Source organism: Bactrocera latifrons, unplaced genomic scaffold (assembly GCF_001853355.1).
Source record: "Bactrocera latifrons isolate USDA-ARS-PBARC rearing strain unplaced genomic scaffold, ASM185335v1 scaffold_57, whole genome shotgun sequence".
NCBI lineage: Eukaryota > Metazoa > Arthropoda > Insecta > Diptera > Tephritidae > Bactrocera > Bactrocera latifrons.
Genome location: NW_017537234.1, coordinates 1,513,600 through 1,528,971, shown reverse-complemented (window position 1 = coordinate 1,528,971; position 15,372 = coordinate 1,513,600). Strand labels below are relative to the sequence as shown.

Here is a 15,372-nt window from a genome sequence, read left to right as displayed (position 1 = left end):
TAATCCAAAAGCAATTTTAAATTATGGTGAACGTTTTTTGCTCTGACCAGTTACATATTTTGTAGCATTTTAATTACATTACAATATTCAGTTCAAATAAACAACACATCAGAGTTTTGTTGTATTCCAAACTCGCTTATCTGTATATGTATGTATATTTTTGCTTTGCATTTTGAGATTGGAAATGCTCTGGAAACCATTTGGATTAACTGTACATTTCATGCGCTCGCCAACTTGCTTATACGTACACTTGCTGCCCCCTATATAGAGATAAGCATGTTTAGAAAATATTCGTACCTAAATATATGAAACATTTGCGTGCATAAAAATTGCATAGGTTTGCAATATCTAAAAAAAACTTACTCAAACTTCACTCAGAATAAGGAATATGAGGCACCAATAGACGTTGCTTCGGCCTTCGAAGATAATCGCTTTTTGGATAGAAGAGCTTTTTCGATAGCGGAGCTCAAAGAACCATATCTGGTTTACAGTAATTGAAAAGTTGATGAACTCTCCAGATAACCTAAGGAATTCACTCGAAAAAATGCTTTTTTAGCGGTTCGAAGATTTCAAATGAAGATTTGAAGACATGAGTTCACTCAAAACACATTTATTCTCCTCATATACCATCTCATATTCGCAATACAAAATCAGAAAATTATTTAAAAGTCTACAGGATTCCAAAGAACCAAATCATATAGATGGCTTAGACTTCGAATAGATTGAGCCGCAAGATCTCCAAAACATGAGGTGCAACTGCTGAATAAAATAGCTTAGAATATGTATTTTATGTTAGGTTGTGGCGAGTGAGATGGCGTTTAGACGTATATTAAAGAGATAACTTCTTGGAAAAGTTAGTATACTTTAACAGTCCAAGAAATACTTTCAACATATTACACGGATATCCAAGTAAAACCAGCTTTAAAAAGGTGAATCAACTGAGTTCAAAATAGAAGGAAGTTAAAATTGTTAACGGAATTAGAGAACACGCATGATAAGCAAGCTATAATGGAAGGATAGAGAATCAGAATCAGGGAACAGGCAAGATAGACAACCTATATGTGGCTAGGTATTGAAAGAAATGGAAAAAGTAACAATGAAAGCGAATAGTAAACAGTTTTGGTGTGAACTAATTTCCCATGGCAGGATAGAGCCGTTTAACAGCAGAATATTTGTCCTAAGTGGATAGAATGAAAAGAGATGGGTTAAGCAAAAAAAAAAGGTTCCAGAATGGTTTTTTTTTTATATAATAATGATATATGCGAAATAGCTCGATAAAAACTGTAGAAAAAGGTCAAACTAGCAATTCGATACACGATTTAGCCATGGCTGACTGTATAAACGGGAACTTTTTTGAGTTATTGATCGGAGTCCTTATATGGACAACTCGTTTATTTAACAAGATATCTTCACGAAATTTGATATTCAGTATATTGTCCAAAGAAACGTTATAATATTGGAACATATTGTTGAGATCAAAAAACTATAGCATATAGCTGCTATACAAACTGAACGATCAAAATAAAGTTAAAGTTCTTTTTATAGCTTTTTATGCTCTAAAAAATGCAGCGGTAAAGGGGTTTAAAGCTGCGCTGCAGTCGACGTTTTGTTTTTGTATAATTTATATATAACATGTGCTAGTATTTGCGCTCACCACTGTTACATTTGTGCATTCACCAGCTGACCAGCTGTGGAAGCATAGAATTTAGTTGGCATTTACACATATATAAGCATATGTGAGAATTTATAGTATATAAATTTGTAAGCATGTACATATGTATTTGTGTGTGTATTTAGTGATATTTTGCATTGTTGTGTGTTTGTATTTTCTTAAGTGCGTTTATGCTATTCAACAATTACACTAGTATAAAGTACTATAAGCGCATATCACTTAAATTGACAACTAAATGAGTGTAGGAAATACAGAAATACAAAAGCAAATAATTTTACATGCGGTTAGAGGCATATAAGTGTGTGTCAATGTATGCTTGTAATAACTGAGACAAATAAATAAACTGTCTTTTGTTTGAAAATTAAATACGTAAATTGTGCTGATTCGAAGGTGAATGATGAAAAATGTGTACGTATGTGTGTATATGCATATATGTATGTATAGAAAAACATATATGTAAATATGTAAAATTTGCTGTTTTTGCTCTCTTACTTATTTAGCTAACTAACCATCAAATGTTCTCTCTTTAATGCATTTCACTTGGAAACATCTGCTTTTGTCAGTTTCTAAGCAACTTGTTCAGTTGCATTTATTTTTTTTTTTTTTTTCTGTCAGCTCTACAATAGTTGCATTGAATTTTGATTAAAATTGCTCAGCAAAAGTGCAGTAATCAATTACATTAGAGCCTGTTCAGTGCTTCATCATTATTAATTTATATTTTTGCCTATTAATCACAGTCAAATCACTGGACCAAAATTAAATTAAATACTTAATGAAAATATATTGAATGTAAGCATATGAAAATCATATAAGCTACACAATACACACGTCACATTAATTACATTATATAAATTAACTCTTACATAACAATAGCAGCACTTACATACATATATACTGACATAATACAAAATAATGCCTACATTGATATGTAGTATATGTATATGTATATCCCCAATTTCGCATCTAAGCTGCCTGTCTAGTCTGTCATATTATTATCTTCTGCGCTTTTAGCCCGTTATAGCTTTGGGCAAAGCCGCGCGGCTGATTGCAATTTGCAATTAAAATGCCATAAACATCATATTTAAGCGCAGTGTAATAATCACTTTATCTATTTGCGGCTATTTGGTGGATTAATTGTGGTTGCCGAAATTTGAGTGAGAAATTTACGATAATTACTTATGCATACCGAAGCTGTTGTTTCCCTTCTATTGGGAGTGGTTACTACGTGACGGATTCCAAACCCAGCGACCAACCTTGCTAGGTGATGAGTATAAATATTTCCACACCTTTATAGAGCGAGCCGCTTGCTTCAATAGCGACTTTTGCTCGCAGCCGCAACTCTGGTGAACAGAAGCTGAAATTAGACTTCAAATAGTCTTTAAATTGAATATGTCGGAGTATCTCTGCTGAAGCTTGCTCTTTTATAGCTGTAATTATACAAGGGTTGCTCTCGTTTTCAGTGTTCGCAGCAAGGACATATGAGAAGGAATTGAGTATAGGCCTACAACTGTAACTGCTTACCCATATCTATACTTCATTATACCCCACGATTTATGGCCCTTTGCGCATTGCACATTGCACACAGCACCAATGGAACTGTACGAGATATACGGGGACATTGACATATGTAGTTCAGCGAATGAAGAGACGCTGGCTATGTCATGTTGTCCAGATGGAAGAGAATACTCCAGTGTTGAATGTTTTCGATTCAGTGCGCGCCGGTGGAAGTAGAGCAATAGGAAGATCTCCACTTCGTTGGAGAGATCTTTTTTCAGGCAATAGCTTTACTTGGATCGATCAGTTTGTTGACCGTTGTCGGGGGCTGGCGAGTAGTGAGCAGGTTGTTAGTGAAAATAGGCCTAGTGCAAATTTCCAGGTCGATATCTTCACAAATGAGATACTAGTTCGCTAAATCGACTGAGCCCGTCCTTCAGATCATTTATATATAGTTATTTTATAGGGTGTCGTCGTTTCCTACTTAAAACTATGAGTTTACAGAATTTAATGTACTTTATTAAGCGATCATTCATTTTGAGGTATTTCTGGAGTTCGGTTACGGTGTAAAAAAGTGTAAAAAGAAACTTATTCCTTACCTGATAAATATGTGTAAAAATATAGCATCCCAATTTCAAGCCAATCGGCCCAGCCGTTTCGGAGAACATTTCCTCACTCACTCTGGTAAACGCGTTTCGAAAAATCAGGCGTTTTCGGTTTTGAGAGCCAATTATACTAAGTTAAAAGACTTACAAAATACGCGCATATATCCGTAACTATTTACCGTCACCACTTCGGATAATATGCAACTCCTTAAATAGATTGTAAGTACTGAGGGCCTTAAAAATACTCTTTTATTTATGCCTTGTGGAAATTTGTGTGTTAAAGTTTTTTGAAATTAGTGAAATCTATTTAAAATGGGACGAGTTTTATGAAAGCAGTAAAATCTCGTTAAAGTTAGCGAAAGCTCTTTCAAATTAGTTGAAGTTTTTTAAAGTAGATCGAGTTTTCTGAAAGCTGTGAAACCTCATCAAAGAAAGCTATGTTGGATGTTATGTTGGATATTAAAAGTCGTATGGGTTATACAAAAATACGATACAAGCAATCAACACCCTTTTTAAATATTTAAATTAGCAAGTAGTGAAAGCTCTGCTAGCAGGAAATATACAAAAAGTGAATCACATAAGCAAAAAAGTCTAACTAAATTATAGTGAAAGCGATTTTCAAACACTAATACTGGAAATTTGGCTGTTAAGCAGCGCTGAAAAAATTCTATCTTGTTTTATTATGTAGTGAAAGCTTTTAAAAATGGAACAAAGTCAGAATTTCATACATTTTTACTTTAAATTAATAGTTAATGATAATTGCAAAATTTAGTTCATTGAATTCACTAGAAAGTGAAAGCTTTCTTAAGTGAAAGCCCGTTGCATTGAAATTCCTAAGAAGGATTTACCGATTTTATCATGAAATCCAAGAAAAAGCTTTGCCCGCCAATGAAAGCTCCAATGAAAAATATTGCAAACAAATTCAAACTCAATATTTCTCATTGTATTGAATAGAGAAAAGTAAAGGTATTTTTATTATTATTATTTTTCGGTTACAAAAATGGCGATTTCGGCGAAAAATATGTATTTAACTACCTCTCCCTACCAGCGTAAACCTATTAAATGAAATTCCAAAAAATTCTTAACAAATCGTTTGTTGTTTTATGAGGAGATTACCTACTTTTTAGGTAATCAACGTGTGTTTACCGTCCTTTACCTACCTCCTCGCTACCTGTCTCTTTCTTCACATTGCTACGCGCTAGTATAAAAGCGCATACACGACAGCACTCTACTTAGTTCACAATCAACAGTCCGCGTTCTAACTGCAGCGCAAGCCTCTGTCATACCTCATCGATCACTACGCTGCCTACTTGCCATGTCCTACTTTCACTCTAGCTACACCTTCAGCATTGAGGGCAGTACGCGTACCTTCCATCATCGCTGGCGCATGGCCGGACGTGTGTACGAGTGTGACGCTTGCGGCACTACATGCGATGTACGTGCTGCATATTCGCAACACTGGTCCAGTGTCGGGCGTACGCATTGCAGCGCCGAGCAACGCACGCAGCTGAAAACAATAGAGGAGCAACGCATAAACAATTTCATACTCTGCAACGAGCGTAACAGGAGTACTAATGAATTCTTGCTGGACGCCGGCATACAAGCTATACCACAGTTGTTGCGCCTACTTTTTCATGACGCCGGGCGCCTACACTTTCGTTTGAGCTTCTATGTGCGCGCATTGAACGAAACGGATTTTCTATTCTGCAGTAGCGAATTGGCGATAGAGCATCACCTGGATATTAGCGAGACTGTGGATGTACTATTTCTCATGTTACTGGAAAAAATCGAAGCCTATATGTACGCTTGTTATCCCACTCGCGCTGCCGAGTACAGCGTGAAGCGCATAAAAATTTATGTACGCCGCGAATTAAATAGAACAGAATCAGTATCAACAACAAAAGCGCCCATGAAGTGCATACTGCCGCTGCAGTATCGTGTAAAGCACGCCACCGCTGCACCTAGCGCGCAGGCGGTCAGCGCGTCGGTTGCTGCTGATGCGAATCTTTATTGCTTTCGCATTTGCGCGCGCACGCAAGAGTTGTACGTGGTGCCCTATCAGCTCGGCAAATGTCCAAGCAATGCATGCGATAGTGAAGTGCAGCGCGCGCAACAGACTTGGGATCGCATAGGCTGTGGCGCGCATTATATACAACTGGAGAGTATTGATGGCGCCCAACAACAGCTTTTGGAGATCTCGAACATAACGCGCTTTCTACGCACCGATGAGGAGGATCATGTGCACACGTGTGTCCAATGCAAGGCAAATTTTACACAGCGCACTAAGTTCCAGCTACACAAGGCGCTCGATTGTGGACGCGGCTTTGAGGTACTACAACTGGACAGTGATAATCTGGAGATTTACGAGCACTGCCTCCAAATGCGTTGTGACAACTACAAATGGCCGCTGTTTGGTATAATAGAATGAGAAGGGGGACTTTAGTACTATAATTTTTAGAAAATTTTTAATTTATATGAGAAAAATTAACATATGAGAAAAAAATGAAATCTACTTTTATTAAATTTTTGTATTCGACAAGATTGGTTTATTTCCCTCGAAGCATTTTGTTCGCTGCAAAAAAATGCAATCCATTTATCTGCCCTTTTGGGTACTTATTTTTATACCCTCGCAACAAAGTTGCTAAGGAGAGTATTATAGTTTTTTTCACATAACGGTTGTTTGTAAATCCTAAAACTCAAAAAGTCAGATATAGGGTTATATATACCAAAGTGTTCAGGGTGACGAGTAGAGTTGAAATCCGGATGTCCGTCCGTCTGTGCAAGCAGTATCTTGAGTAAAAATTGAGATATCTTGATGAAACTTGTCATGCGAGAGTATCAAATGTTCGGTGACACCCGAACTTAGCTCTTCCTTACTTGTTTGACTTCTTCAACCTCCTGCCTCTCACAACTGTTCTTAATTCAATTTGAAATAATCTAGGCTGTCTTCCCATCACTAGGCAATTTATCACTCTCAATTCCTTCATTGCTGTCATTTAACAATTTCCGCCAATTTCTCTGCCAATTAAATTCAAATTTAATCAGTTCAACACGAAATTTCGTCGCGAATTAACTATGATAGTGCCGCCAGGTGTTGCTGATGTTTGCTGTGGCCACAATGCTAATTAGCTGGCATAAGCGACAGCTGCCAGGTTAACTTACCACTTTCCGCTTCTCTTATACTCACCACCTACCACATCAACTCACAAAACTAACTGTGCATTTGCTTATTCGTTGATTTGTAGAAATTACGCTTAGTCGTCTTCACTTTGAGTTAAGAAAACTTCCACGAAAGCATGGCTTCAACGCCGCGTTCTTATATAATTATTGTTTGATCAAATAAATTTATTAAAGGTAATTAGTTGCATGTTCGTGTATATGTATGTGTTTGAAATAGCATATCTCATAGCCACAGGTGTGCCTTAAGAAGGATGTAATTACAAATTCATTTGAGCAGAAATTACGCAAATTAGTTCGGAGTATGTGTCTAAACGCCTAGCAAAAAACTTTGAGCTTTTTAATGAATCTTTATACCAAAATTAGTTAGCTACTTGAAGGATTTACCATATGTTATTCAAGAGAATGAAAGGAAACCAAGTCAGAATCTATCAATTAGTTATTTAAAGTAAAAGCTTTTGACTGTTAAGTGAAAGCTCTTATTTGATTTGAAGTTAAAGCAAGTTGAAGTTGCCGAATGTTTCAATTTAACTAACATTTTTTAATCCATGAAGTATAAGGTCTGTATACGTATTGCATTGTTGAAGCTTTTGACCCCAAAGTGAAAGCTCTTTTTAAATTTTAGGGTAAATCAAATTGAAGTTGTCAAATGTCAAAAGTAAAATAGCATTTGTGCGAAATATAACACATTTAAATTAGTTTGTTAAAGTAGAAGCTTTGACGTCACAGTGAAAGCTCCTTCACTTGCATTTTAATTAATAGCAAGATTACTTGGTCGAATGTCTAATATATTATAAAAGTGATGTTGCAGGAGATGAAACCTATTAATTGTTTTGTTAAAGAAAAAGCTTTCGACGGCACAGTGAAAGCTGTTATTTCATTTTAATTAAAACCAAGTATATGTTGCCGAATATCTAACTTTAGATATACCTTGTGATTTTCGGATAATTCAAATATATTCATAAAGAACTTAAAGTTAAAGCTTTCGGCACTGGGAAAGCTCTTATTTTATTTTAATGAAAAGAAAGTGTATGCTATCGAATATACATTACTAGATAAAAATTTTGAACCTTCGGGTGTGTAAAATCCATTCATAACAATCTTAATGTGAAAGCTCTTAACACAGTGAAAGCTCGTATTTGCTGTATTTTGTTTTAATTAAATTAAAAAAAAGTGTAGGTTGTGGAATGTCTAATAATATATAATAAGTGTGAACTTTCCAAAGTTAAATTCTAATCCCAAAGGATCTGAAGTGGAATCCTGTAACGCTACAATGAAAGCTCGTATTTTTTGGAGGCTCATATTTGGTGTATTAAGTTTTAGGTTGTCGCATGTCTAAAAGATATAACAATTTCCAGAGTTAAATTCGCACATAAAGCAGTAATTGTGAAAGCTTGTAACGCCATAGTGAAAGCTCTTATTTTATTGTGATTAAAAATAAATGTAGATTGTCGAATGTGTAAATTTGGATAACGTTTGCGAACTTTCGAGACATAAAGTCTATTTAATAAAGCCGAATTAAAATTAAGGTTGAAGTTTTTGACGCCAATGTGAAAGCTCTTGTTTGCTTTTAATCAAAGCAAAAATCAAATATGTAAAAGTATGTTCATGTCATTTGTTATATCCTATAGCTTATGTAGTCATTTAATTTTATAAAGAATTATCAAAAGACAAAAATAATCCAGCTTTTAATCACTTTTTGAATAATCTTTTTTGATTTTCTTGAGCGTTTCTTTATTGACTGTGTTTTACCATAAAATTTCTCTGTGAAATCCCATTTGTGTGCTTTGGTTTATATCTATAAATATCTCCACAATTGGAAATTTATGTCTTGCATTTCCTAGCTCATCAAATATTCTAAATTTGTGTGACTCCGTGCCATCAAAAGTAAAACAAATAACACTTGAAAAGTTTTGCTGAATTTGCCGCTCTCTTTCAATGCTTTGCGTTCTGCCAAGCGCATTGCATTCGCTCTTCCGTTCGCAAAAGCAAGCACTTAAGCATTTGCCAACTGCCACGCAAACATAAATCCCCACCAACCGCAAATAAATTTTCTTCAAATGTCAACTCAAAAGAAAACTATACGTGCGTGTGGAAGCACACTCATTTCATACACACAAACAAATGCATATAAAGGCGTATGTGTTTGCATAAAAATAAGAAAAATAATTGTAAATAAATTACGAAAGTTTTATGGCTAAACGAAGGCAAAGAGCACATGGCTTGCCGGAAACCTTTGAGAAATTTGCAACCAGAGTTGTATTTCAAAAACAATGTAGAGCATGCTATAAACTCGTGCTCGATTAGCAAGTGAGTGAAGCCGGCAACGATCACAAAGACGATTTTGTATTTTTGTTAGAGGTCTCCTAACACTTTCGGGTCTGATTTCTTGTCTACTGTCTTCCTATATATTCGTAGACTTTATGGCTCATATTTAAGGTTCACAGTCACAGAAGTCATAAATAATTTTGTCATCAGTGTTACAGCCGACAGGATACTTGTTAGAGAGCTTATCGATTGTAATGAGGTATAGTCATGCTTGTGGTTCCAATTCCTACTCTTGCGTTTCTCGGTTTAAACGTTCACTGTTGTTTAATTGCAGCGTCTATTCACCTAAGGTTCGATTGCGAGGGGGCGTCGGTATTGAAACTTGCGGCTCGTTTTATAAATGTGTAGAAAACTTTATACCCCTACCCTAGCAAGGTTGTGAGCTGGGTTTGAGATCCGCCACGTAAAAACCACTCCCAATGAAACAGAAACAACGGCCACCGCAGCAAACGTTATATGGATTATTATTCAAACGCATGCGCTTGTAATGTTCTATACCTAAATTGGGGAGTTGCCGCTGCCCAGCTGGTTAACGTCCTCGTTAAAATAAAGGCAGACATCAACGCCGTAAAAGAACAGTGATRGACAGCTGATTGAGACTGATCGACTTCGCAGGGGCCCGAAATATGGTTGTATGTAGCATTAGATTCTACCACAAGAAAATTTATCTAGCCACTTGCCTGTCTCCGAATCGAAAAGTTCAAAACTAGATCGATCATGTTGTGATATTTGGAATTAATGCCTACAGTATCCTTGAAGTGCGTACGCTTCGAGGATCTAACATCCTTCGGTCTCTTTCTCTCTCATCTTCTCTCACCATCTCTCTCTTTCTCTTTATTTAAATATCTTCTTCAGCTTTGTATTGGTGCTTACCTCTTCACCACGTTTTAAATTTATTTCTCTCGCTCATTATTGATCTCATTTCCCTTATCACATTATCGAAATATCCTATCCTTTGTATCGTTATATGCCTCTTTACCTTACTTCTCTCTCTCCCTCTCACTATTCGTATTTCTGTTTCTTTTATCTTTTCTGTTTCTTCTGGCTCTCTACTTCTGCCACCTTATTATATATTATATTATTATATAAATTCAGTACAATATACCCAAAAAATTACACTAAAGCTCCCTGCGGAGACTGAGGTACCACTAAAAATGCCACAATGCATAACTATATCCACGTGAACAAACAATAGTTGCCGCTAGCCGCAATACCTACCCACTTACAGCATTACTGTCCTTGACAACTGGCACCAAAAGGATTTACATAAGTAATTGTTGTGGTATTTCAAAGTTCAAGTCAGTAATGCAATTAGCATTAACGACAAACAAACAACTGAGCGCCGAACAATGGACTAATATATACCAGACAAACGGACAAATGAACAACACAATGGAATGCAACCAAAATATTCGCAAGCAACAGAGAGAATTTTAAGCTACCGCAAAGCGCAAACGTGCCCGTAAAGACGTTAGGTAGTAAGAAGTACTGCTGTATGCAGTAATGCAAATGGCAAAACAAATGCGCTTCAGTTAGGTGTCTTAAAGTAGAAAACAAAAAATGGAAGAAGACAAAGAATAATAGACAGACATAGCTATTTGCCTCACTTGCGTCCAGATTTCTATGTGGGTGTAGAAAACCATAATATTCATGAAATTATAGTTAATGATGACAATTAACTACTTTAAAATAGATAAGTACCTTAAATATTAGTATTAAAAATGATAAGGTCATTAAGATGGCATGTTAACAACAAGAGTAAACACTCCGTGAAAAAGAAGGAAGTGATTAATGAAATCATTTCAAAGGAGACAACAGAAGACTCACATATAAGTGTTTTCACATTTTTCACAGTGAAACAACTGCCAAGGGGGGTTTTCCGTTTTTGCCTCATACTTGAAGGCCGAGAGCAATAATGAAATACATGTTCGGCATAAGGATATAACGAAATTTGTAAAAGTAGCTTTTAAGCACCCACGGCCGGTCACGTGGTGTTTGGTTCAGCTGAAAATCCAGTGCCCCAGTCTCTGCGGTACTTTTGCTTCGCTCCTCTTTTCCTTCTGTTGTAGATGGCTCTGATAGCTGTATATCATCATTTGTATAACTCTGACCTCTGTATAAAGTTATTGTTCTTATTTTGTGAGAGGCGGCATAAATTGAGCCGCAATCCTTAACTATCATGCATTCGATATCTAGGTGTAAAAAATGTCTAATAGTATGTACTTTTACGTAACTCACACTTTCACTTCTCTCTATACGAAGACCCTCGTACTGTAGAATTTTAAGTGTGAAAATTAAGCTTAGTATTCGCTTTTACAGTGATTCTGAAAATGAGTTCGAATCTCTACTACGAACTAAGGATCCGATTTTTGTTATCATTCCAAATGACTGTTGGATTCATAGCCCAGTTGAATAAGAATGTAGAGCATTGCACTTGGTGGTTCCGTCAGTATTTCTGTTAAACTGTTGTCAAAATTGCCTGCTTCGGAAGGGTGCAAACATTAGTCAAGTTTAAAAGTGATCAAGAAAATAATTTAACGTTGGAATTATGAAATGTCAATCCGAATTTTCACCTTTCTGACAGGTGGAAAATAATGTAAACCTTGTTCTGACTACTACTTCTGAAGGATTCTTGTCAACATCGCCTACTTCGGACTCACGAAAGACCTAGACAAGTTTAAAATCATTATACGTGTGCCATAAGTGTACGATAACCAACGAACAAATAAAACACATTTTTCCATATTTTTAGATTTCAATACTTTTATTTGCGAAAATTTAATTTTCGAATATTTCCTTATGTGCATTATTATTATACATACCACACACGACTTTATTCATACATTTTAAATTTTATATTAATTAATTTTAATAGAGATATAGTCAATATTGGCACACTGTAATATAATTAAAACTAATAAAATATGAATTAATTAAATATCAATATAATTAATACTATTAAACGCTAAATTTTGAATTTTTACACAACGCACTTTAATATTTCTTTTTATTGATTTTAATTTTGTTCGGCGCTCACTTTAAATAAATTAAATATGCAGCTGACAGCAGCAAAGATTGGAACCGCGCCAATGTCACCTCACATTTCCGCCACAACCGCAACCGCCGCAACGACAGTAGCAGCAGTAACGGTAAGGAGCCTCAGCAACAGCGTCAGCTGAGTTGTCAATTGTGGCAGCTGCCGCAGCTTAACTTTCACTGTCAACTGTCAGGCAACTGTCAACTTTCGCCTGCGCGTTTTCTTTGCTTTGCCGGAGCACTGCTTACGCCCGCTCTCTCTACTTAACGCCGCACAACAATAAAGAAAAATAAGTCTTATTATTGTTGTCCGTACTTTTGGGCCAGTGCAAGGTTGTCACGTTTCACGAAATTGAGCAACGCTGCGTTTCCACGTACACGCACCACGTAATGTAACCCCACGCTCTTCCTCACTCTTTCTCTCTCTCTCATTATTAGCAAGTGCTAGTGCGCTTGTAGGCAACGTGGAAGTTGCAGAAACAGTGCAGCACGACGCTTGGCTGACAAAGTTTAAACTCATCTCAATTTACTTCGAAATTAAATTTTCGTTATAGTCACGTTTCGTCAGCGTTTGATGCTTAAATTTCCAACATTTAATTGTGTCACTCTGCGCGGGGGAGCAGTCGACGTGCGAGCACAAGCGTTGCTGTGCGCGCGGGGCAGAGGGATGTGTGCTGACACACAGCGTTGATTTTTGCGCTTCTCATTGTCTGCTCCAGGCGCATTCAGTCTGCACATCACATCAAATAGAATGGTGAATCAATCGCAAAACTTTAATCTTTATTGCGAAAATAAGTTGGGAGAAATTAACTTTTTACATGCACTCAAGTATGAGTAACTGAAATGAGAAGAATGAGTATGAAAAATGAGTTAAATAGTACAAAGAGCATTTTTAATTTTTTCATGAGTTGATTAAAAATGTTAATAATTTTTCTCGTGAACATATTTACTATTAGTCTTAAAATAAAATATTAAAACTATATTATCCACTATTCATAATTTTCATGCAAATTTTTATACATGTGGTTCCTAAGAGGGAATAAACCGCATATAATTTAATGCTATTGCCAAGAATCTAGCTTTATTAAGAAGATAAGGGTTTGCCATTTAAGTCCGTTTTAAAAAAATTACTTTAAATCTGTGACCGAGGCAGTAAATGGAATAAATTCCAGCCCAGATTGACGCCTTGTGTCGGCAATAACCCGCTAATATTTTCTTTTCGCGATCTTTTCGGCATAGATAAGCGACCCACAAAAAGTAGTCCAATAGCCTTGAATATACTTGAATTATTGGTTTCAAAAGATTCCTTAAATAAATGTTTCGATGCTTGTATGGCAACGCCATCTTGTTGGAACCTATAATGGCTCTTATTCGATACACTACTCCTCAACAATAATAGCGTTGTCGTTGCGAATCTTCAGTGTACCTTACGTAGTATTATCCACTAGAGAAAACTTAGTCGTTGTCCGTATTACCGACTCTGCTGGGCGATTATGTCGCCGCTATTGGCAATATTGGACGAAGCGCGCAGTGCTTTGCGAGAACTGAATTATTATTGTAGAAATAAATTTTCACGATTATCAAACGTTGTTCCGGAGTTAGTCTGTTCATTATGAAATGACACATCAAACTAACTATAACTCAAGTAACAGCTATCAAAAACACCAACTCCGAAAAAAGTATTGATACATTGAATAACACACGTCTAAAAACCGCGGGATTTGGGGAAGAATCTTGCTACCAAATTACTTTTCGCACGCTAAACGCTATCTATATTACTTTTTTTTTTTTGCTAACAAGTACTTTCCAAAGAAGTTTAACTGAACAATTGCTATTATTTTGTTCATTTCAGATATATATTTTTGCTATATTAACATTCAACTCTTGAATCAACCATCGGTATTGGGTAAGTACATACATATTTTTATTAAATTATTTCCGGTAGATATTTTTTGCTGACAAAAAAGTCCTCGGAATTATATTTTGTCGCCTTCAAAGTGATCTCCATCAGTTATAATACACTTATGCTAAGTATTTTTCCTGAGGTCGAAGATCGTCCAAAACGAGGAATGTCTTCAACGATCTCTCGACCGTCTATGAAGGCTCTGTGCCGCTCGTAGGCTTGTGTTTTTGATAACATTGAATCAACGTAAACGCTTTCCAATATTCATTTAACAGGAGAATTTATTTACATTTTTCGAGTGCTTTTTTGTCACAATGTAATCAGTGTTAATAAAACTTATTGGATATTGTGAAAAAAAAATTCGGGATTCTAAAAATTATCGCCTTTAATTTACCAATTATATTCAGAAGAAATTGTCATACATATTTTAAGGATCATTTTCGGAGAGTTAAAATAAAGATTTAGTTCTCTTCATTATTACTTTAGAGATTGAGGTCTTTCTAAATATATTTCAAAATATTTAAAACATTGCATTTAAGTCTCATTTTAATGTCTCGGGGTTGCTGTTGCTGTTGTTGTAACGACAGAATTCTGCCGAGTTGACAGTCCTTGGCCGGATAAAAATCCGGGTCCGTTCCGGTTTTCTTAGCCCCGACTGTCGTGGGAACGGTTGTCGGGGTTGCTCAATACTTCCTATTGAAATTTTAAAGATAATTAAGTTTATTGTCTTCTGATAACAGGGACGTAATATGCCTATTATTCTTGTCGTTGCTTTAAAACACTATCTAACTTCGATCGCATATTTTATTTAATTACTAAAAAAAACCTTTTAGTGCTATGCGAAATAAATAACATTTTTCGGGACTGAGTTCGGAATTAATGTCAATATGATTTATAATGTCTAAGTAAATTGGACAAAATAACTGAACTTAGTTAATATTTTCCGGGTACTAAATTCGGGATTAATATCAATAGTCGGGACTGAGCTCGGTATTAATATTATTTATAAAGTCTAGATATATTTGAAAAAATAACTGAACTAAATTAAAATTTTTCGGGACTAAATTCGGCATTAATAACAATGTTCGGGTCTGAGTTCGTGATTATTGTCAATATTATTTATAAAGTCTAACTATATTTAACAAAATAACTAAACT

The 15,372-nt window shown here is 35.8% G+C and overlaps 2 protein-coding genes across 4 annotated transcripts in view; one reads left to right on the top strand and one right to left on the bottom strand.

Annotated features, from left to right (window-relative positions):
- The first annotated feature begins 5,022 nt into the window (after positions 1-5,022).
- On the top strand, positions 5,023-6,208 carry LOC108974642 (protein terminus). Its single transcript, XM_018942606.1, has one exon. The coding sequence runs from the start codon at positions 5,087-5,089 to the stop codon at positions 6,197-6,199; it is 1,113 nt and encodes a 370-aa protein (XP_018798151.1). The 5' UTR covers positions 5,023-5,086; the 3' UTR covers positions 6,200-6,208.
- A 6,061-nt stretch (positions 6,209-12,269) lies between these two features.
- LOC108974641 overlaps positions 12,270-15,372 on the bottom strand; it is a 29,317-nt gene continuing 26,214 nt past the window's right edge. For all 3 annotated transcript variants that reach the window (XM_018942603.1, XM_018942604.1, XM_018942605.1), the window contains one exon: positions 12,270-13,150. The gene's annotated coding sequence lies outside the window, so the exon portion shown is untranslated. The remainder of the gene's footprint in view (positions 13,151-15,372) is intronic.

Bases quoted from the DNA above. Each gene is read 5' to 3' on its own strand.
- LOC108974642 (XM_018942606.1), top strand. From the start codon at position 5,087: ATGTCCTACTTTCACTCTAGCTACACCTTCAGCATTGAGGGCAGTACG.